Source organism: Monodon monoceros, unplaced genomic scaffold (genome assembly GCF_005190385.1).
Source record: "Monodon monoceros isolate NGI ecotype Baffin Bay Population unplaced genomic scaffold, NGI_Narwhal_1 Super_Scaffold_18, whole genome shotgun sequence".
Classification (NCBI taxonomy): Eukaryota; Metazoa; Chordata; class Mammalia; order Artiodactyla; family Monodontidae; genus Monodon; species Monodon monoceros.
The window spans coordinates 39,760,386-39,785,889 of record NW_021703774.1 but is presented as its reverse complement, the minus strand read 5'-3'; the positions used below and the strand labels follow the sequence as shown (position 1 = coordinate 39,785,889).

The following is a 25,504-nucleotide window of genomic DNA, read 5'->3' as shown; positions in this document are numbered from 1 at the left end:
TCCACAGACTAGAAGCACTGCCCTGACATTACATTTAACAAGTAGTTAAATGCATAACCATGGGCTTCAAACAGAAGCTATTTTACATTTTGGTTAAAATTAGAATTCTGTGATTGTGGTTCCCACAGTTTGTATGAATAAAATTGATCACATTATGAATAAACAATAGAAGGTTACAAGCAATTAGTTGATTGTAAGTTTTTAGATTTGATGGCATATTAACCACAAAAACTAATCCAGGCAGAACTGGAGATTGTGGTTTCAGAGAGACAAGCGTAAGTTAAATAGGACAAATATGTTTAAATAGTAACACTCCTTAAGCTAGAGGTTTAGTAGGTTTGGTATCAAGTTCCAGTGGAGAAATAATTCAGCACCATAATCACAAAGTAACTAACTAAATTATGTACTTTTTTTGATATTTGCTGACATGCATCCCTAATTCTCATTTTGAAGCAAAGAATTTTATTTTTCTGGTGCCACCAAGTGGTAACATTATGAAGTGTTCTAAGGTTAAATGCAACTAACTTTTAGACAGAAAAGTATCACACTGATGTGTTTTATATCAATTTTGTGTTTTAGCACAAAATTATATAGAAAGAAAAGGGCAAGATATTAGAGCCAACTGTTTGGAACACATCCCCATTTTAAACTCCCAACCCCAAATGAAATTTAAGACAAAGAAGAAAAATGAGTAGATCATTAAGACCAAAATGCTCCACTAGCAGACAAAAAAAATGCAAAAGACTATGAAACTATTTGAAAAACAAAAATTTATATCAAAATGATATATCAATCAAACCACAAGAGATGCTCCCTCCTGAAGTTGCACTAATGTGGCAGTAAAAAAATATATATTTTTAAGGCAAAACCCTGTAAGAACAAAGAGACTGAGAGAGAAAATAGCAGCAACAAAATTTTAGAAGGTAAAAAGTAGATGGATGAGTGGTTATTGACTTGGGCAACTCAAGGAAGCTGCTTGATTTATACAACACTTTAAATCTGTCCAAAATTTCAGGAACTAGTGGTTTTAGGTAGCTGTGGAAGTTGAGTGTGAAGGCTAAAAACAAGAGAATTCATCAAAATTCCTGGTTAAGAAGTAATTAGGACACTACTACACACACTCCCTCTTCCACTCTTTACAGCCAAGCATTCATCTTTTTACTACATTAGAAGACGGAAAGTTTATACTCTAGGAAGAGTAAACAGAAGTCTTCTAGACTATAGGACACCAGGCATAGTGAGGGTGGGAGTACTGTAGTAAAAAAGTATTAGTAATCCAGGAGACTGTGGTAATCTAAATGGTACTAACAAGTCAAAGACCACAAAACAACAATGACGATGATGATTTTCTGGACAGAAAACCACTGGAAGAAGGTCCTATCAACCTCTGATTACTGTGTCCAGAAAGTCAGGTAACGAATTGAAGTATGCTTCAATCTGCTTCCATAAAGAAAAGGCAAATGATAAAAACTGACGCTTAAAAAATAAGTAAATAAAACGCTAAGTTCTACTTACAGACATTCAGCTCTACATGTCCCATATCACCCACATTAATTAGCTGAGAATTTATCACAACTAACAAAAACAGAATAGTAGGCAAATCCAAGAACCCTTTACACTCTCAGTTTAAAAGCTCATTTCATCTTGTCTCTTCGGGCCGAGAGTCGATGTACTAAAGAATCTCTATGAATACTCCTGAGATAGGTGAAGGTTGGTGACCATGTCAGAAAAAACCATTATTATTCATACAAAAGACTTAGAGCCTTCATTTTTTTAAAATTGTTTTTGTTGAATAATTGATCAAAGCAGAACTTAAGTATCTCTGATACTGTCCTGCATTTCATGTAACTAAAAGTATATGTCCATATTTAAATCATTTAATCTCCAGTAATTTCTCCTTTTCAGTCTTGTTGTTACATAGGATTATACACAAGCAACAGTTATACATCACATACTTTTTCTTCCCCAGATACCAACACAAGAACATGCCAAAATACATTAATACAGATAAAACTGTACCTTGAACACCTTCTAGGAGTAAATCAACTCCCTTCCTATAAAAATCAGAAGCAGCTTCATAGTCATCTTCTTCTTCCTTTTTTAAAGCCAGCTTTATTAATTCTCCTGCTTTCTCCAAATAATCTCTCTTGCCAAGCTTGGATTTTAAACTGCCAGGAAAGAGGCCACGACTTTCCCGTTCTTCTTCTGTTTTACTCTGTTCACTGTCAGAAGCAACAGCCCCTAGTGCTGAAGAATCCGAAGAAAGACTGAGACCAAAAGTTCTAATGGGAGAATTTTGATTGGAAGCCATTCCATCATCCAACTCAGCAAGAGAATCCACATCAACAGTAAGAGATATTAGATCACTGTCACTGGAGAAGCCTAGAAATATGATCACAATAGTAAACAGATATTAAACTGAGAATCAGCCAAAAGAATACAAATCATACTGACTATTCATTTTTTCATACTACCTATGTCAATCAGGAAGGGCGTAATTTACTGATGGAAGTCAGTGTCCAGCAATTTGTTTCAGCTTAGTTCATTCATTTTTTTTAATATCTTTATTGGAATATAATTGCTTTATAATGTTGTGTTAGTTTCTGCTGTATAACAAAGTGAATCAGCTATACATATACATATATCCCCATACCCCCTCCCTCTTGTGTCTTCCTCCCACCTTCCCTATCCCACCCATCTAGGTGGTCACAAAGAACCGAGCTGATCTCCCTGTGCTATGTGGCTGCTTCCCACTAGCTCTCTATTTTACATTTGGTAGTACAGTCAATGCAACTCTCTCACTTCGTCCCATCTTACCCTTCTCCTTCCCCGTGTCCTCAAGTCCATTCTCTACATCCACATCTTTATTCCTGTCCTGCCCCTAGGTTCATCAGAACCATTTTTTGTTTTAGATTCCAAATATATGTGTTACTATACGATATTTGTTTTTCTCTTTCTTAGTTCATTTTTGCACTCTCTCCCTACAGCTGTAGAAGACAGTCTCCTTGCCTTAATCATCAAACTAAAACTGAGACAAGTCTTTATCTAGCCTTGTTGTCAAAAACAGCCCTTACCACAAGATCTCGTAAACTATTTACAGAAGGCTGATGCTTGTATACACAGCTGCTGTGAACAACAGCATTATGATAAAAGGAAGAGTAAGAGCTTCAGAGTAAGACAAAAAAGAAGCGCCTGGATCCCCACTCTTTAAAACTTACTGTGTGACCAACAGCAAGTTACTTAATAATATAACTTATCATGCAGGGCTTTAAATGAGAAAAAGAGTTAATGGATATAACAGGCTATCGTTAAATTATAACTATTATAGCAATTACATAATAATTATTTTACGATAATATAATGTATCCTCAGAGGTGTGCTTTTTTTTTTTTTTTTTTTGCAGTACACGGGCCTCTCCCTGCTGTGGCCTCTCCCGTTGCGGAGCGCAGGCTCCGGATGCGCAGGCTCAGCGGCCATGGCTCACGGGCCCAGCTGCTCCGCAGCATGTGGGAATGTGGGATCTTCCTGGACCGGGGCACGAACCCGTGTCCCCTGCATCAGCAGGCGGACTCTCAACCACTGCGCCACCAGGGAAGCCCCAGAGGTGTGCTTTTAAGTAACCATCCATATCTGGAAAATGTATGCCACTTATGGTTTTTTTTAACTGAAGTATTTTGAAATTTACATTTCAGCCTCCTCCACAAGCTTTTGGAGGAATCTTTGGTCTGTATTTGCATCTTAGTTTTCTGACATAAAATGAATAATGGGTGCTACTGAAACATTTAAGCAATGAAAATTACTTCTTCCATTTCATATAACTGACTTCATGGTAAGTGAGCTTGAAATACAACAACAGTTATTAAACTTTCTGGTCTTAGGACCTCCCTTTACATTCTTAAAAATGATTAAGGACCTCAAAGAGCTTTTATTTATATGGATTGTATATGTAAATATTTACCAATCTTGATATTTTAAAAACAGACTGAATTTTTTTTAAACACTAAAGCCCATTACATGTTAACATACTGTTTTTTCCTTTTTTTTTTTTTGTTCATTCATTCTCGTGTTACAGGACCTTTTTATCATTTCAAGTTTGTTTGCTTTTTTTAATTTATTTTTGGCTGTGTTGGGTCTTCGTTGCTGCACACTAGCTTTCTCTAGTTACGCCAAGCAGGGGCTACTCTTCGTTGCGGTGCGCGGGCTTCTCATTGAGGTGCCTTCTCTTGTTGCGGAGCATGGGCTCTAGGCGTGCAGGCTTCAGTAGTTGTGGCACGCAGGCTCAGTAGTTGTGACTCGCGGGCTCTAGAGCACAGGCTCAGCAGTTGCAGCACACGGGCTTAGCTGCTCTGTATCATGTGGGATCTTCCCGGACCAGGGCTCGAACTCGTGTCCCCTGCACTGGCAGGTGGATTCTTAACCACTATGCCACCAGGGAAGTCCCAACATAATTTTTATAAAAATAACTAAGAAGTGCCATTGTGTTACATTTTTGCAAATCTTGTTAACAGAAGATGGCTGGAGTCTCATGACTAATTCTGCACTCAGTCTGTTGTCAGATGTTTTTCTGGTTGGAAAATTTGAAGAAAATGTCACATGGGCAAGTAACTGAAAATGGGGTGAATATTTTAATAGCCTTTTCAAATAACTGTGGCTATTGTTTTTTTGATACTACCAGAAAACTTAACAAACAGTAGTTTCTTAAAGGTTAGTCTACATGTGGAATATAAATTTCTATCAATGTAATTTGTTTCTGTTACATTCAAATCCATGGGTCTGTCTTACACACTGAATGGATCTTTTATCATGCATGAGTTTGTAACATCAAACCCTGGTCATTTTGAAAATATTAGTTCCCTGAGTTACACAGATCCTCCAAATGGTGACAAATTTCATTATTACAATATCTCCAAGAAAATCATATTTGCTACTTACCACCACCAACATCATCAGAAAATTCTTTAAGTATTGGAAACTGTCAGGCTCAAAGTGGCTGATACAGGTTCTCCAAAATTCTAATTTGGGACTGAAAACTAGAATTTTATCAGTATTTGGCAACAAATACTGTTAGCTGTTTTGCTCGAAGTGGCTGATACAGGTTCTCCAAAATTCTAATTTGGGACTGAAAACGAATTTTATCAGTATTTGGCAACAAATACTGTTAGCTGTTTTCCTTGAAGTGTCAGCTCACTTCATTCATTTTCAAAAAAAAAACATTTGCTAAATACCCAAGTCTGAATAATGATAGTTTGTATGTCAATCATCCTTTCAAACAAAAATGGGGTCCCAGGGAAAAAGTAGCTAGTTTATGGCTCAAATAATTGCACAAGTGCTTTCTCTCAAGGCAACCATGGTAGTTCAGCACACAAAGTGTTTTATGTATACTTCCATGTCATCACACAGAATACCAAGAAGACATGTACCCAAGGGTTGAGATTTAATAAAATTAACAGTTTTTACTGCTTTATCAAGGCTTTATTCCTAGGTGAAACTACCACTGGTATTACTGCACGTATGTGCAACAATTACTGTTACAGTCTCGTATCACTGTCTTGATTCCTGCTCAAGTACATCAGTTTTATCCACCATTGCTTTTGGATCATCAAATGTCAGCAGAGTGGAAACAGCAAATAATTTCCTAGATTATTATGAAAATAGTCTCTGCCTTGGGCATCCCCTGAAAAACATCTCAGGAATACCCAGCGGTCTGAAGACCATACTTTGAGAGCCACTGATTTATATCATTAAATAAGATTGACAATAGGGTTAGGCAAAACTTAGGTCTGGCAACAACTATGAGATCTGCATCTCCATTGAATACTGACTGCCAAGTTTCTCATAAAGGAAAATATATTAAGAAGAAAATGATCTCCCCAGGATCATATACTAAGTCAAAATTAAAGGTGGATTTGAGTGTACAATTCTAGATCAGGGATCAGCAAACTTCTTTTCTGAGGGTCACAGGGTGACTATTTTAGGCTTTATGACCTCAGTCACAACTAATCAACACTGCTGTTGTAGCATAAAAGCAGCCACAGACAATGCCTATGTGAAAAGTGTGCCTGTGTTCCAATAAAACTTCTTATATGGATGTTGAAATTTGAATTCCATATAATTTTCACATGCCACAAAATAATATTCTTTTGAATTCTGTCAACCATTTAAAAATGTAAAAACCATTTTTAGCTTGTAGGTCATATAAAAACATGTGGTAGGCCAGACTTGGCCCATGGGCCACAGTTTGTCAACCCCTATTACAGACTCAAATTGCTTACTTCATACGGAATAAAGTTAAGTTAGGGTAAAAACATTTACTGGCAGCTAAGCTGAAATTTCAAATCAGCTTTAGACACTACTTTGGCACTCTGTCAATATATCCTGTTTTCAGGGATTCTGGGGTTTTTTAAAATCCTTAGAACGCTCATAAAGTACTAATTTTGTTCCCTAAAAGCAACAGATCTCATTAAACCCACAATATCAGATGAAATTCACTGGACCTAGTGGAAATCTTTTCAATTCTCTGACATTTCAACTGTATAGACAGCACTTAAAATCAAAATCTCTTTATAGCAATCTACAAAATTATTTATCCACTGCTCTGAGCAATATATAAACTTTACAAGAGATTTTTTAAAATAATTTTTAAATATTTTATATATTCCATACAAATTTATTTCCTTAAATAGTTATCATTATATAACCTGGTCCATTGAAATTAATAAACAAAGAAAAAAAATGTTTATACAGCTAATCACAAAACAAAGGAAATGTTATAGATCTTTTGTCTGCTCTCTGATGTCTTGTCACTATAACCTCCACATCATCTATCACATTGTACTGTTTCATGCTTTGCCTGATTTTCCTTTCTAACAAGAAAAATAATACCAAAGGGTAAGAGGGTAAAGTTATGTGTATTCAGTTTCTTGGCTTTTGACCATAAACATCTAGTCACATAGTCATATTTCCTCTTACTTTTCCAACCTTATTTTATTAGCAAAGGAAATTATGATTAAATGAAATTAGATCAGAAAAGTAAGACCATCAAAACACCTAGGGAGAAAGTCAGATAGTAAAATAGAGTAATAAATAAATATTCTATACAAATTGTTTCCTTTTCAAATTCTACCTAATTCTAAATGAGTGTTTCTTTTTTTTTAATAGATCTTTATTGGAGTATAATTGCTTCACAATGCTGTGTTAGTTTCTGTTGTACAACAAAGTGAATCAGCCATATGCATACATATATCCCCATACACCCTCCCTCTTGAGCCTCCCTCCCACCCTCCCTATCTCACCCCTCTAAGTGGTCACAAAGCACCAAGTTGATCTCCCTGTGCTATGCAGCAGCTTCCCACTAGCTATCTATTTTACATTTGGTAGTGTATATATGTCACTGCTACTCTCACTTCGCCCCAGCTTCCCCCTCCAGACCCCGTGTCCTCAAGTCCATTCTCTATGTCTACATCTTTATTCCTGCCCTGCCACTAGGTTCATCAGTACCATATTTTTTTTTTTAGATTCCATATATGTGCGTTAGCATATGGTATTTGTTTTTCTCTTTCTGACTTACTTCACTCTGTATGACAGACTCTAGGGCCATCCAGCTATAAAGGAGGAATGTTTCAAAATAAGCAAACATAAAAACTAACAGGTTAGGTAGAGGAAATTTTTTAGCCTAAACAGGAGAAGCAAAAGGAAACAAAAAGACTTGTTCTGGTTTAACCTTTTTGGAGGACAATTTGGCAATGCATACCAGATGCAAAACATGCTGGTATCTTTGGCTCAGAAATTCAACAATTTATACCAGAAATAAACAGAGATGTGAAAAAAAGATCCATACATAAGAATATACATCACAAAAACTAGTGCAATTGGAAATAACAAATTCCTAATGATAGGAGATTATGGCACATCCTTATGATAAAATATTACAGTTATTAAAAATTATGTTATAGAAGAATATTTAATGCTAAAGTATTCATGCTCTATTAATCAAAAACAACAAACTGCAAAGCAGTATATATATACTATAATTCTAGTTTAAAACCACAAACACAGAAAAAAAGTCTAGGAAGGTACACTAAACATTAACAGTACTTTTCTCTGTATGCTGGGACTACAGGTGACTCTTATCATATTTGCTGTATGTGTATGACAAGTCCTTAAGGCTCTGTATGTGAAGTATATCAAAGAAGATATAGCAAGAGCTAAAACTGGGAATTTGTTTGTAAATAAAGATATGTTATACAGACATAATTTATAAAATGTATGAATCATGGCCAGCAGCCAGTGCCAAGAAACATCTAACTTAAGAGAGAAGACAGACATGATTATAAAGACAGATCTGTATAAAGCAGACTAACCCCTGACACTTCTTCCTTGCTTATTTTCTTCCTTTAGTTCTCCTCTTAAGACGCACCCTAATATACCTGAAAAACCTAACCCTATCATATTTCCTCAACCATACACTGCAGCTAATCTAGTATTATCTGATATGTTTCTCTTCCATATTGAAGCAATTTCTACCTTCCCTTCTTCTCAATGAAGGGAATTCCCCAACCAGCTCAAGATGAACACTCCCCATCTACCACCTCAGCAATGAATATGAAAATATAGATAGAGGTATGCAAATACTCAGTACCTAGTTTATTCATCTTATATCCTTAATAAATCTACTTAATACAGTGCTTGCTCAACTCCTTGACATCACAGTCCTGTCATTTAATCTGTTTTTTTACAAAGCTACACATATAAATATCACATGAAATGGACACTAGCTCCCTGAAACCCAGAAAGTTAACAAGTAAGATAAAGAGAGCTGCAAGCAAGAAAGAGGTTCTCAGTTAAGGTGAGTAGGAAGAACACTGTGGATAAGGCAGGGCAACAACTGACAATACAGAGACTATTTGTCAAAAGTTAAACCAACTTGAAGTCAATCCATGTTTAAAGGGGCCCTCTGGGCCATCATGAGAGTAAAAGGTGCATCCTTTACCAACACCATCAAGTCAAAAACCTAAGCCTTTTTTGGAAAGGGTGGGGGGTGGAGGGGAGTCAAAGGTACTATGAAAGCGTTCTGCCTCCAGGTTCATATCACAGAGATTCAAGTCTCAGGGCTATTAGAGGGCCCCAGGCGACTGGTTAAAAAGCAGCTGCAACAGTTCACCTACCTACCCTCACCTTCTGTGCTTTGAACCGCTCAGAGTAGGGCAGTGTAGTGTAATCTGTCTAGGATACCGTCTCTGAAAGACAGGCACCAGGGGAAAAGGTTGAGTTGCCATAGAATAAATCTTTATACTATAAGCTATCAGAAATCTGTATTTGAAGACCATCTGCAAAAAAGAGATCAGTTTCCTTTAGAACAACAGGTGGTCTCTCATGGCCAACTATATATAAAATACATGGCCTCATTATTATTAGCTGATAGCTTTCACTGAGCCCTGAGGTTCAAATATTGCCATAGTCAATGAAAGGGAATTTCTACTTTTCCTAGTAGCAATGACTCAAGCTTCACACACAAAGCAAGATTTCTAGCGAGCAGAACAAAGGTCACCCTGAGGTAGAAGACATACATATCAATCTCCATTAAGAAACGAGCCCTTATAAATATGATTTTAAGTGAATACCTAAACCTAAAAGTTGATGTTAGTCAAGATTCCTGTACCTGAATAAAGATGCAGACATAGAGAATGATCTTGAGTACACCGGGAGGGGGAAGGGTAAGCTGGGACGAAGTAAGAGTGGCATGGACTTATATATACTACCAAATGTAAAACAGATAGCTAGTGGGAAGCAGCTGCATAGCACAGGGAGATCAGCTCAGTGCTTTGTGACCACCTAGAGGGGTGGGATAGGGAGGGTGGGAGGGAGACGCAAGAGGGAGGAGATATGGGGATATATGTATATGTATAGCTGATTCACTTTGTTATACAGCAGAAACTACCACACCATTGTAAAGCAATTATACTCCAATAAAGATGTAAAAATAAATAAATAAATAAATATTTAAAAAATAAAAACACCCACAAAAAAAAAGTCTGTACTTGATTACCAACTCATCATTCAATAATAGCTATTGTTACTAAAAAGAACCATCCCTTTGACGTTTCACATTTTTATAATGTCCTCGATACATGTCTTTGCTTCACCGTTGAAATTTTATAAAAAGAACATCAGAATATCTACTGCATATTTGTTTGAAAAAAAGAGTAAACTCATAAAACAATAAATCAATCACAATTACAACCCTAATTGCAACTTTACTGTTGTGACCCTACTGTTACCTTACCATGAACAACAAAGATCTATGAGTTCCCTTCCACTTCTACCTAATGAACTTTTTTTGCTGCTACTCTCCATAATCTACTCTGCAAATCAAACCTGTTACCAGCACATAAGTAACTCACACTGAGCTTTCTATATCAAATATGTGTTCTCACTGCCTTCCCCTACATAAAATTAAATCTCATTTCAAAATAGAGTTCTGTGATTGCTATTAAATATCTGGAGTGCCGTGACTGCTAGGCATCTGGCTTAATTTCTCTGAAATTCCAATATTTAATTGTAAGATAAGAGATTTACCTATATCATTCCCAATGTTCCTTCTATTCTAAAACCTATTCCCACAACATATTAATATCATGAATTTTTTATTTGCCCCACCCGACTGCTAAACTCTTAATATCCAACGTTATCCTCAATAGCCCTAGAGTTGTTAAGGGTCAATACTTATAATTTGTGTCATTTGTTTTATATGCACACATAACCACAATGACACATTCTCATTTGTGCTTATCTTGAGAATAATAACTTATTCTTTTTTTTCCTACTTATTTTAAACTTCTCCACCAAAGGAAATTCAACTAATAATGGACAGTGAATAAGAGTTAAGTAGATAAGCACTTAAGAGAAAAAGGAACTTCAAACTGAATAAGCACACTCGAAAGTAATACAGAAGGGCCTAGAATTAGCCCAGTAACAAGATTTACAGTTCTCATGGTGCCACCTAGCGGACATTTGCACTAAATTCTACTTTAAATTTAAATTACTTTTAATTAGGCTTTCTATATTTTGTCATCTTTGTGCTTACCTACATAATAGAAAGAATTATTACCCTGCCACCAAACAAATACACAAATCTTGAACTGAAAGTGATTTTAAGAGGTCCCTTACATAGACTAGCAATAGATGCTATTCTCAAAATATACATCTCATTTACTCTAAAAATAGTTAATTCAAGACCGCTTAACAGATCCTTTCTTGTGTCTACAATTGTTACAATGAGCACTTAGGGAGCTCTTACTCCACAACTTACAGGCAAAAAGAAAAAAAAAAAGGTAAATTTGACTACTCCAGGAGACATTTAAGAATATTTATTCTTAAAGATATGCTACATATAAAAAGCGGATCTCTCCATTTGTATTTGTGGTTATGATCACCTAATTATTTTCTCTTATTCGCTGCATACACCTGGAAAATGTCCCTCCCAAAATTGCAAAAGAAGTCAAGTAATGTACTAGGAAGAGGAAATGACACAGTCTACCAGATGAGCTTATACCGACATCAAAGGCTCCAATACCAAGGCCAACATGGCAGTAAAGCAACCTACATCCTTCCAACAGGCCAACAGATGAGAGAAACATATCAAGAAGCTCAATTCCCAGGCACCATTTTGGCCAGGTTTCCACTAATGTCACAGTAACTTTATAGCTAAGTTTAAGTCAACAGAAAGATGGAATTTTATAAAGGAAATAAGATGTTAACAATCAATTAAATCTTCTTTCATCTTTGAGAAAATATAGTTTAATTTCACTGAACAAAGGAGATAAAGAGCAACCAGCATTTCATTTTAAAAACATAAAACAACATTAACGTTTTATCTAAAAACCTACTGAATAATTTTATAATTTTCAATTTCATATTAGATAAAATATATTTAGCAGTTAATCACCAAATTATTGGTTTTATGAAACCTTAAAGAGGTTTCCTCTATCATACTATACTATAAAATAATGAAATTTTTTTTAAATCCACTAACCCAATTCTTTACGTTTTCCTTAGAAAACTTTCTTTCAAGGTAAATTAAGTAAGACCTGTTGATTGCATTTTATGGTACTAATAAAAATGATGATCACTTAGCCTCTACATATGTTCTCTGTCACTCTAACTGAAGGACCTTGGCACAGCAGACTATATATTAAGATTTGCCCTTCTGGACCATTCCAGTGGCAAACTAAATCACAAGTATGAAAAATGAATCCACCTTCAAAACACCATTTAAAATACTACACTCAGAGGAGCTGTTACGGAGTAAATCACCTCCTCACATTTTGGCTCTGAATTCAAATCTCAAGCATTTGCCACCACAATCCCTCTACAACCTTCCATTTCACTGCATACCTGTGGGGCTTGGCTGGCTGCCAGGTTTCCCCTCTCTTTTCCTACTAGAAGCCCTCTCCCTTGTTTGTCTCTGTGGTTTGCAGACCTTTTGGTATGAAAGTAAATCTTCCACTTGGCTAGTATGCCAGACAATCTCATGATATTTAAAAGTCATTTTTCCTCTCAAATAACAATGAATTTGCAAGTTGTCTGACACTCCGAGCTGTATTTGTCAACAGGTATCTTTCAGCAGGATTAATTAGCAAGGCATAGAATAGAGGCTTTTAAAGGGAGGGGGTAAAAAACATAAACATTAACAGCATTTCCAGTTCCATGTTTTTCATTCTTCAAGGATCACAGTGTGTTTCAGAGATGGTAATATAGTTAGAAAACTAAACTATGCACTGAAAGGATAAAATTTCAGTATTACTTTTAGGTACCATTAAGTCTTTTTCTGTGTTTTTAACAGAAATGTTGCCCCCAATTTCCCTCATAAAAGCATATTCCTAAATGATAACTGCTTCCAAGGAAAACTCAGCTTTTTGAAATGTCAAAGATAAACCCTGAAACAAATATACTCTACCTCTGCTGTAGGTAGGGTAGCCCATTCACCCTGTTTGCCCAGCTTGTTGGTTTATGCTTGCTGTCTTGTTGTACAATAAGTACAGTAGCATCTTCTTTAATTCTCAGAAGTGTCTCAGTTTGGACAATAAATTATAAGCTCACCCTAGCTTATAAAGTTAGAGCTATAATCTACCTTAGGTTATATCTCCTTTAATATCAATACCTTTTTATTCCGAACAGCTTCCACATTTTACAACACCGTCCCGAGGAAAGTTATCCTAATAATAATGCTCCTCCCCTTCTCTCCTAAACTAACGCAAAAGACCTCTGCACCACTCCCATCCCTGATTACCTTATACTCAAATAGGCTTCTGGGACACCCTTCTCTCACCATGGTTGACTCCTACCTAGGTAATAAAGACTTATCAAAGATATCAAAGAATATAACCATCCCCAAATCAAATACCCTTCAATTTCTGCATCAAGAAACAAAGAGAGGGCTTCCCTGGTGGCACAGTGGTTGAGAGTCCACCTGCCGATGCAGAGGACACAGGTTCGTGCCCCAGTCCGGGAGGATCCCACATACCGCGGAGTGGCTGGGCCCGTGAGCCATGGCCACTGAGCCTGCGCTCCGCAACGGGAGAGGCCACAACAGTTAAGAGGCCCGCGTACCGCAAAAAAAAAAAAAAAAAAAAAAACTGTCCCACAAATCTTTCTAACTCTCCTACTTGTCCTCTCTTGGACATCACCAAATCAGCACATTTACAGGCAGAAAATGCCCTCTCCCTCTTTCTCAGGAGTAGGAGTGTATCTCTGAGGCAACACCCAGATCAGGTTATCCCAGAAAAGTCACCCTCCAAGGAAACTAGTTCTAGAAACAGAGTCACCTTAGCATCTCAAGCAGTGATTAGATTTTCCAAAGCCTAGCAAGTATCTCAGATCAAAATAGGTCGTGGAGAATAGATTTTCTTTTTCCCAACAAACCTGATGGACTATAAAATAAAATTACTATCAACAATGTTTTTCTATGACCTCAGCTGATTCAGGATGGAGTCAAAGATACTGAGGACCCAAGGGAGACCCCTGGGCCTAAGGACCCCATACATTTCACAGAACAGTAGGTGTAAGTTAACGGACTGTGCTTTTAAGTCAATGAGAGCCATCATGAAAAATAAGAAAAGCTAATCACTTCTCAATGTGGTACCACCAAAAGAAAAATAAATTTTAAGTGCATCAGCCCACACAATGGATGGGAACTTGTTGTTCCTACCAAAACATGATGGGAATTACTGCAATAGATCTACGTCAATGTGTCTGTCACTGTATGACATCAGTACACATCCCCACAAAAACATCACTACAATGAGATCATGGCTACCTCCCATGTTAGAGTCATACACCATTCTCCTCTACCATAAATTCTTACCCATGAAAGAGATCAAGAAATATTATCTAGTCTATGATTTTTCTTTTATATAAACCAAACCTAAGCCACCTCAAACAAATCTAATTACCTATTTTTAAAGACTCCCCACCCTGTCCCCAAGTCTCTCTCTTTTTTAATTCCAAAATATTTTCTGGAAGAAAACTAGCTAAGGAAATTCAAAGACCAAAATATGTATTTTAAGTCTTCATAAAAATTCAAAGATGGCTTAACAGAGGAATAAAACAAGAGATTAAGCATTCTTAAATTAAAGTGATTAAAAGTATAAAAATTGCTTTGGTTTAGACTCATGTTATTATAAAATATATCAAAAACACTAAAACTGCCTTAGATATATTCTTTCTGGTACATGACTAAACTTTTAAAGCCAGTCTTGAAATTAATTGTCTGATAGTCAGATGCTGCTAAATAAACTTTAGCAAGGCATTCTTATACTAGACAGCACAAATTCTGAACACTCATTATACCACATTTCATCAAATCTAAGAAGCCATTAATTGTAGGACAAATCATTATTTTATACATCACTGAGAAAGAAAAAATCTGTCTATTAAATGTAAGATATCATCAACCCAGTATTATGTACTCAATATCAGTGATGTTAAAACATGAGGGAAAAAAAGTATCTTAGAATTAGTGAAATACTCTCAAATTCCTATATCCACCTAATTTTGGCAATGTAGCTATGATTTATAGTCTGTCACAATCAAAACCACTGAAATGAAAAAAAAAATTTAAATCTCTTACCTTCTGTAGTACATTCAGGAAAGCTATCAATGAGGGAATCCGAATAAGCTTCAACGGGACCAATCAATTCAGAACCATCATTGATTATTCCACCCTAAAAAGACCAAAGTAACTGTGCTTCATTGTCGATATGAGTATTTTAAAAAATCAGTAATGAGAACAATGGTTATCTCATCTATGTACAAGAATTACAAAAATGTTCATCTATTAAACTAGATTACAACTGCTTTTAAAAAATCAATAGGAATATCAATATTGGTTCATCAAATGTAACAAATGTACCACACCAAGGAAAGATGTTAATAATAGGGGAAACTGTGAGGGAGAAAGGGGAATCTATGGGAAAACTCTATACTTTCTGCATAATTTTTCTGTAAACCTAAACTGTTCTAAAACATAGCCTATTATTTAAAAATTCAACAAGAATTTTACAATGTTTTTAATAACGTGTGGCTTTTTACAAAAGCATGTTATTTTAAATCTACCAAAAGTACTCATTAAAAAAAGTGCAGAGGGCTTCCCTGGTGGCGCAGCGGTTGGGAGTCCACCTGCCGATGCAGGGGACATGGGTTCGTGCTCCGGTCTGGGAGGATCCCACATGCCGCGGAGCGGCTGGGCCCGTGAGCCACGGCCGCTGGGCCTGCGCGTCCAGAGCCTGTGCTCCGCAACGGGAGAGGCCACAGCAGTGAGAGGCCCGCATACCGCAAAAAAAAAAAAAAAAAAAATGCAGAAAAAGAAAAAGCCCACCAGCTAAAGTGGTGGGTATTACTCAGTATCCTTAGTAGTCACTAGTCTTTCTAATTAATGATAAATGATGGAATCCATTAGGAAGTCATTTAATTTTACCAAATTAAAAACTACAACACAGCACCTCAAGTGATCCGAGAAGTGCCTTATATTCGAGAATCATTTGAATGCAATGTACATAAGACTAAATAAATTTAAGATATTTTATTAAAGAGATACATTTTTAATAAATATAAAACTGATTTATCCATGTGACCATCATTTTAATTCTATATTTAAGTTTGAAAATTCAGGCCTGAAAAGATTATTTTCTCTTACTCTGTGTGCAACTAGCGAATGCTCTATCAGGCAAGTGGTGTGCTGTGATTTTGTGCTGTGGCTTTATGGACTGAATGCTCCAATAACATATATAAAGGTTTATAACCCTTAAATAACTATAACTAATTAAAATAATAGCTCTTCTGCTCTTTAACATATTTCCTTTTACCTTCCACCCACAGTTCTATACCCCCAAACACTATTACCAGGATAGCAAAACCCAAGAGAAATACAAGACCCCTATTTCCTCTCTGTGTCAGCACAAAGAACTCAACAACTATCCTTCCCCTGCCCCTAACAACTATCTTTACCTAATCAAGTCTCCCTGCCAGTTCATCTTTGAGAAATTTGAAATGGTCCCTCTCAAATTAACAAATTTTACTTCCCTGAGTTTTAAGTGAACTGAAACTTTGAAAACGATTATTTTTAGAAGAATTTTTATCACATTATTCTATTTTTTAATTAAAATATTCAAATCACAGATTGTAACTGAATTTTTCTCCAAAAAGAAGAGTATCTATTCTAGACTAAGCCATCCTTTAAACAATATCCAAACCAAACCCTAAGAAAATGTAAAAGTATTCCTGAGAATTTTAATAGGCAAATTTGATTTTAGGTATAATCTCACATAGTAGAAAGTGCCTTTCAACTATTAACTACCTCTTCCACTACCAGGTATGTGACTTTAAGTTACCTACCTATAAAAATGGAAATAATATCTACATCACTAACTCAAAGAGTTGTTAGGACTAAAAGTTTTCACAGATGTAAAGTGTTTAGAACAATGTAATGAGCACTCAAATTTTTATTTGTTATTACTAGCTGATACAAGATTTGCTCATAAGATAAAAACAAAATACTGAAGAATGCAAGAAATGTTTAGCTCCTAATCCTACAGAAATTTTACTTACCTAATTTAATAAACAATATTATACAAAATAGATAATAAAGAATAAATCTTTAATGAAACAAAATAATAAAAACTGTTCTAGAGGAACTTAAGGGAAGTAGTAGGAAAATACGCCACAATTCTACTTTAAACCCCTAGTTCAAAAACATTAACCTTTTAGTGTTTCTGAGTATGCAATAAAAAGAAACTCTTATTATACAGCATCTCAAAGGTTTTGATTAATGAAGAGTCAATCTGGGGGGGAAGGAGTTCAGATATGCTGGAACATCCAAATATGGTGGTAAATCAGCAAATGCTCCCCAAAAGGCAATGATGAAACTAGAGAAAACTGTCAAAACAATTTTACATTTAAGAGCTCTGGAAATTAACCAAAAAACATAAAGCAAATGAATAAGTGGCTACTCATAAAACCACAGAAGCCCCGGTGAGAACTGTGGGGGTCTGTGACATTCTTGCCTGAGGTTGTTCATATATTCCCTCCCAGCTGGGTTGCCATGGTAATTATACAAGGGAAGACAAGCCTTAAAAACAAGCAGATCACCTGCAGAAGAGGCGGGCATGATTTAGACTTAAGCACAGAAAAAAGGTCCCCCCCACAAAAAACAGTGTTACCAATAATAGTAGCAATCTTAGTGCCAAAGAAATGGCAAGGACAGTGGCTCAGCAAGCATGAAGTTGTAGTAAGCAAAGGACCAGCACGTTAGCCAGACATTTAGCAGGAAGATCCAGAAAATAACATGGCCATAAGGGTTCTTAATAAGTTCTCTACCTATCCATGCAGGAAAAACCAGAGACGGATCAAGCTATCTGCAAATCCCTGGCAAACCATGAGAGGGTGCACATGCAGAGAAATGCAAGAGATGCCAAAGGAAAACAAAAGCCAGGGCAAACTTTAAAACTGCTTGAACCTTGAAAACACACAAAGAATCATCAGCATAAGGGAGAAGCATATAATGAAACAAAGTGTACGAGCAAAGGCCAATCACTGGCTGACCCAAGCTATGCTTATACAAGGCACCTAGCCAGGTTTAAAACTACAATAAAGATTTTAAGCTGAGCAGAGATATTAGCAGTCACACACCGTACATCAAACAGACTACACAGATTTAGTACAGACATGTTACTGAACACACTAATAAAACAATGGCAACAACCCTCAGGGGAAAAAAATTAGAACACACAGTTGCTATATTATCCAAATTTTTCAGTGTTCAACAACAAAATTATGAGACATACAAAGAAAGAGTAAAGTGTGATGATGAATGGATACACAGAATGTGGTATATTCATACCCACTTAATGGAATACTATTCAGCCATCAAAAGGACTTAAGTACTGATACATGCTACAACACAGATGAACCTTGAAAACATTAAGCTATGTGAAACAAGTCAGATGCAAAAGGCCACATACTGTATGATTCCATTCATGTCCAGAATAGGCAAATCCATCAAAACAGAAAGTAAATTAGTGTTTGCTACGGGTTGGGGCAAGTGGGGTAGGAGGGGTGAATGCTAACGGGTATAACGTTTCTTTTGGGGTGATAAAAATGTTCTGAAATTAGACAGTAATAATGGTTTCATGACCTTGTGAACAAACTAAAAAACACTGAACTGTATGCCTTAATTGGTGCATTTTATGTAATGTGAATTAATCTCAATTTTAAGAAAGAAAGAACCAAATGAAAATCCTAGAGTTGAAAAGTATAGTAACAAAATTTTAAATTCTCTAGAGAAGTTCAACAATACATTTGAGAAAGAAGAATAACCAATGAACTTGAAGATCAACAGAAACTATCCAATATGAACATCATAAGAAAAAAACTGAATAATAACAGAGAACCAGGGAGAGCTGTGGGATAATATCAAGCATACCAACTTACATGTAATAGGAGTACCACACATGAGAGAGGAAAAAGGGCTGAAAAAGAATATTTGAAGAGGTGAGGGCATAAAACTTCCAAAATTTGACAAAAATATTAAATCTACAAACACAAGAAGATAAATTAAACCCAAAATAAAATAAACAGAAACAGATCAACAGCTAGTCACGGTTGAAAGACAAAGGCTAAATTCAGAAAGAAGCAACAGAAAAAGACTTATACACTGGAACTACAGTATAATTAACAGCTGACTTCACATAAAAGAACAGTAAAGGGAGCTTCCCTGGTGGCGCAGTGGTTGAGAGTCCGCCTGTCGATGCAGGGAACACGGGTTCGTGCCCCGGTCCGGGAAGATCCCATATGCCGCAGAGCGGCTGGGCCCGTGAGCCATGGTCGCTGAGCCTGCGCGTCTGGAGCCTGTGCTCCACAACGGGAGAGGCCACAACAGTGAGAGGCCCGCATACCACAAAAATAAAATAAAATAAAATAAAGGACAAAAGACAGAGGAATGATAAATTCAAACTGTTAAAAAGAACTGTCAATCAATAATTCTATACATCCAGCAAACTATTCTTTTAAAATGATGAGTAAATAAAAACATTTCCAGACAAGGACTGGGAGACTCTATTGCTAGCAAGCCTGCCTTGCACAAAAAAAGAAACTACAATCCTTCAAGATGAAAGGAAATGACAACATATGGTAATTCAAATCTACCTGAACAAATAACACCAAAAAAAGGAAATATGAGGGTAAATAAAAAGACTACATAAATATATGTTCTTCTCTCTTCCTCCCTTAACTCTTTGAAAAGGCATCATAACACTGTATTGTTCAGTTTACATTTGAGGTATACGATAATATAACAAAAAAGGAGGAGTAAATAGAGCTCTATGGAGCAAACTTTCTATATTTTACTGGAATTAAGTTAGTATTCTTCTCAAGTAAATTGTCATAAGTTAAAGTGCATATTTTAATCCCTAGAGCAAACAGTAAGAATATAACTTTTAAAAACATACACCTAAAAAAAAAGAGTTTAAGTGGTATAATAAACAATACCTATTTAATACAAAAGGTGGTATAAAGTAGAAAAACAAAAGAACAAAAAATATGAGACATATAACAAATAGCAAAATGGCAGACAAAAGTTCAATCTTATCAATAGTTAAATATAAAAGGACTAAATACCACAATCAACAACAGCAATTTGCCTACTGAATAAAAAAAACTATATATAGTTTTTTTAAACTATATATAGTGCACGTAAGAGTACCCTTTAGATTCAATAATACAAACAGACTGAAAGCAAAAGAATAAAAGAAAAGTACCATGCAACTGTAAGAAACCTAGAGTGCCTATATTAAAATCACACAAAACAGACTTTAAGACAATAAATATTACTAGAAAGAGGGGCATTTCATAAGGTTGAGAAAATCAATTCATCAGGAAGATATAACCATTCTATGCCAAAAAAGCCCCAAAATAAAGTAAAAATTAACATAACTGAAAAGAAAAATAGAAAATTCAACAATAATTAGAGACTTCAATACTTCAATCTCAATAATTGCTAGAACAACTAGACAGAAAATAAGCAAGGATAAAGATGACAACACTATCAAGTAACTTGAATTAACAGATATTTACATAAAACTCCACCTGACAACAAAATATATGCTCCTTTCAATGTTGCTAGGAAATAAATCAGGTCTCAGTAAATTTTAAAGGAATGAAATCATACAATGTATATTTTCTTTTTTTTTCTTTTTATAAATTTATTTATTTATTTTTGGCTGTGTTGAGTCTTCACTGTTACACGTGGGCTTTCTCTAGTTGTGGCGAGTGGGGGCTACTCTTCATTGCGGTGCACATACTTCTCATTGCAGTGGCTTCTCTTGGTGTGGAGCATGGGCTCTAGGCACGCGGGCTTCAGTAGTTGTGGCATGTGGGCTCAGTAGTTGTGGCTCGCGGGCTCTAGAGCGCAGGCTCAGTAGTTGTGGCACACGGGCTTGGTTGCTCCGTGGCATGTGGGATCTTCCCAGACCAGGGCTCGAACCCGTGTCCCTTGCATTGGCAGGCAGATTCTTAACCACTGAGCTACCAGGGAAGTCCACAATGTATATTTTCTGACCACAACCACAAGAAAACAAAATTAGAAATCAACAACAGATGAAACTTTAAGAAATCCACAAATATTTGGAAATTAAAGAACATGTTTCCAAATAACCAATGGGTCAACAGAAAAATCATAAAAGTAATCAGAAAATACTTTGAACTGAATAAAAGTGAAAATAAAACCAAAATTTATGGGATGAGGCTCAAACAATGCTAAGAAGAAAATTTATAGCTGTAAATGCCTGTTAGACAAGAAGAACCATCTCAAATCAATAACTTAAGCTTCAGATTTAAGGAATTAAAGAATTAGATAAAGAGCAAAGTAAACCCAAAGCATGCGAAAGGAAGGAAACAGAGTTTAGAACAGAAATCAGTGAAATGAAATAGAAAAATAGAGAAAAAAATCAATGAAACCAAGTTAATCCTTTGTAAAGATCAACAAAAATATCAAACTTTTAGCTAGACAGGTCAAGAAAAAATAGATAAGACACAAATTACCAAAATCATGAATGAAAGAGGGGACATCACTACCATACCTATAGAAATTTAAAACATTGGAAGGAACACTATGAACAAATTATAGAATTTAGATGAAAACTCCTAGGAAGATACAAGTTAACAAGCTGATTCAAGAAGAAAGAGAAAATTAGAATAGACCTACAACAAGAAAATGAACTGAATTAGAAATTTAAAATCTTCCCACATCAATTCCACTCCTAGGTATATAACTAAGAGAAATGAAAAAATATGTCCACACAAAAACTTATATGCCAGTATTCATAACAGCATCAGTCATAATAGTCAAAAGGAGAAGACAATCTATATGTACAACAACTGATGAATGGATAAACTAAATTTGGTATATCCATGGATCCATACAAAGGAATATTATAAGAAGTATAAAAAAAGGAATGAAGTATGGATACTGGCTATAACATGGATAAACCTTTAAAGTATAATGCTAAATGAAAAAATACAATTCCATTCATAATAGCAACAAAAGAATAAAATATTTAGTAATAAATTTAACAAAAGAAATGCCAGACTTATACCTGAAAATGGCAAAACATTGCTGAGACAAATTAAAGAACACAAATAAATGGTGAGTTATTTCATGTTCATAGATTAGAAGACAATATTGTTAAGATAACAATCCTCCCCAAACTGAACTACAGATTTAATAAAATTCCAATCAAAATTTCATCGGAATTTTCTGTTGATATGGACAAGCTGATACTAAAACATTTTATGAAAATTCAAAGGAATCAAAATTGCCGTAACATCTTTGAAAAATACAAATAAAGTGGGAAAACTTACACTTTCTGATTTCAAAACATATTATAAAGCTACAGTAATCAAAAGAGTATGTACTGGTAAAAGAACAGGCACATAGATCAACAGAAGATGTCAAAAGTCCAGAAATAAAGCGTTACATGTATAGTCAATTCTTTTTCAGCAACAGTGCCAACATACTTCAATAGGGAAAGGATAGTCTTTTCAACAAACAGTGCTGAGACTATTTGATATTCAAGTGCCAAAAGATTAATTTAGACTGTTACTTCATACTATACACAAAAATTAACTGAAAATGGATCACAGACTTCCAGAAAGGAATGTAGGAGAAAATTCTCTTGACTTTGGGTTAATCAAAGAGGTCTTAGATATGACAACAAAAGCATGATTAGGAAAGAAAAAAAATGGTAAATTATACTTCATCAAAACTAAAAACTTTTGCACATCAAATGACACCATTAAGAAAATGAAAAGACAAGCCATACACTCGGAGAAAATATTTGCAAATCACGTCTCTAATAAAGAACATGTATCCAGATTACATTTGGAACTCTGCCTGCCAATGCAGGGGACACGGGTTTGATCCCTGCTCCGGGAAGATCCCACATGCCACGGAGCAACTAAGCCTGGGTGCCACAACTACTGAAGCCTGCAGGCCCTAGAGCCCACGCATCACAACGAAGAGTAGCCCCCGCTCGCCGCAACTAGAGGAAGCCTGCACCTAGCAACGGAGACCCAACACAGCCAAAAGTAAATTAAAGAAAAAAAAAAATCACACAATACCAAGTGTTGGTGAGGTTACGAAATTGAAATTAATACTACAGTGAGACATCATTATACACATAGTTATATTTTTTAAAGCACACGATACCAAGTGCTGGTGAGGTTGTAAAAGAACCAGAGCCTTCATACATTGCTGGGGAATGGTGAAGTCACTTCGGAAAACAGTTTGGCAGTTTCTTAAAAACATAAACTTACCGTAAGACTCAGCAATTCCACTGCTCAATATCTACCTGATATACGTTTTCTATATGAAATGAAATTAGAACATTTTCTCACACCATATACAGAAATAAACTCAAAATGGATCAAAGACTTAAATGTTAGACTGGAAACTATAAAACTCCTAGAAGAATACACAGGTGGACCATTCTTTGACATAAATCATAGCAATATTTTTTGGATCCATTTCCAAAGGCAAAGGAAACAAAAGCAAAAATAAACAAATGGGACCTAATTAAACTAAAAAGCTTTTGAATAGCAAAGCAAACCATCAACAAAACGAGAAGACAACCTACTGACTGGGAGAAAACACTTGCAAATGATATGACCAATAAGGGGTTAATATCCAAAATACATAAAGAGCTCATACAACTCAACATCAAAAAAACAGTCAACCCAATTAAAATCTGGGCAGAAGACCTGAATAGACATTTTTCCAAAGACATACAGATGGCCAACAGGCACATGAAAAGATGCTTAACATCATTAATCATGAGAGAAATGCAAATCAAAATCACAATGAGACATCACCTCACCCCGTCAGAATGGCTATCATCAAAAAGACCACAAATAATGTTAGCAAGGATGTGGATAAAAGGGAACCCTGTGCATTGCTGATGGGAATGTAAATTGGTGCTGCAACTGAAGAAAACAGTGTGGAGGTTTCTCGAAAAACTAAAAACAGAACTACCATATGACCCAGCAGTTCCAATACATCCAAAAAAAACAAAAACATAATTCAAAAAGATATATGATTTATGTCATAGAGTGTTCTGCCTATGTTTTCCTCTAAGAGTTTGATAGTGTCTGGCCTTACATTTAGGTCTTTAATCCATTTTGAGTTTATTTTTGTGTATGGTGTTAGGGAGTGTTCTAATTTCATTCTTTTCCATGTAGCTGTCCAGTTTTCCCAGCACCACTTATTGAAGAGGCTCTCTTTTCTCCATTGTATACTCTTGCCTCCTTTATCAAAGATAAGGTGACCATATGTGTGTGGGTTTATCTCTGGGCTTTCTATCCTGTTCCATTGATCTATATTTCTGTTTTTGTGCCGGTACCATACTATCTTGATCTGTAGTGAGGTGGATGGACCTAGAGTCTGTCATACAGAGTGAAGTAAGTCAGAAAGAGAACAAATACCGTATGCTAACACACATATATATATGCAATCTAAAAAAAAAATGGTTCTGATGAACCTAGGGGCAGGACAGGAATAAAGACACAGACATAGAGAATGGACTTGAGGACACGGGGAGGGGGAAGGGGAAGCTGGGACGAAGTGAGAGAGTGGCATGGACATATATACACTACCAAATGTAATATAGCTAGCTAGTGGGAAGCAGCTGCATGGCACAGGGAGATCAGCTCGGTGCTTTGTGACCATCTAGAGGGGTGGGATAGGGAGGGTGGGAGGGAGACGCAAGAGGGAGGGGATATGGGGGTATAAGTATGCATATAGCTGATTCACTTTGTTATACAGCAGAAACTAATACAGCACTGTAAAGCAATTATACTCCAACAAAGATGTTTAAAAAAAAGATATATGCACCCCAATGTTCAGAGTAGCATTATTTACAATGGGCAAGATATAGAAGCAACCTAAGTGTCCGTCAACAGATGAACAGATAAAGAAGATGTGATGTGTATATATACAATAGAATACTACTCAGCCATAAAAAAGGATGAAATTTTGCCATTTGCAACAACATGGATGGACTCGGAGGGTGTTATGTTTAGTGAAATAACTCAGAAAGAGAAAGACAAATACAGTATGATATCACTCATATGTGAAATTTAAAAAATAAAACAAACTGATGAATATAACAAAAAAGAAACAGACTCGGATAGAGAGAAACAGTGATTATGATTGGGGAGAGGAAAAGGGGGAGGAACAAAATAGGAGTAAGGGATTCAGAGGTACAAACTACTATCTATAAAATAAATAAGCTACCAGGATATACTGTACAACACAGGGAATGTAGCCAATATTTTATAATGATTATAAATGGAGTAAAACCTTTAAAAATTGTGAATCACTATGTTGTACACCTGAAACTTACATAATGTTGTAAATCAACTATACCTGAATTTAAAAATATATATATATATGTGGAAA

At 35.8% G+C, this 25,504-nt stretch overlaps 1 protein-coding gene across 9 annotated transcripts in view; it reads right to left on the bottom strand.

The window, feature by feature from the left end:
* RPS6KC1 (ribosomal protein S6 kinase C1) overlaps positions 1 to 25,504 on the bottom strand; it is a 215,744-nt gene that overhangs the window by 128,461 nt on the left and 61,779 nt on the right. For 6 of the 9 annotated variants that reach the window (XR_003794328.1, XR_003794329.1, XM_029227679.1 and 3 more), the window contains 2 exons: positions 15,128 to 15,221; positions 2,020 to 2,382 (listed from right to left, as the gene is read on the bottom strand). The exons of 1 other annotated variant lie outside the window; for it this stretch is intronic. Coding sequence is in view for 6 of the 8 variants with exons in the window: in XM_029227679.1 (XP_029083512.1) it covers positions 2,020 to 2,382; positions 15,128 to 15,221 (457 nt within the window). In the remaining 2 variants the exon portion in view is untranslated. Of the gene's footprint in view, positions 1 to 2,019; positions 2,383 to 15,127; positions 15,222 to 18,984; positions 19,000 to 25,504 lie in introns of those variants that run through there. 2 more of the 9 variants (XM_029227685.1, XM_029227684.1) reach the window with 2 other exon arrangements.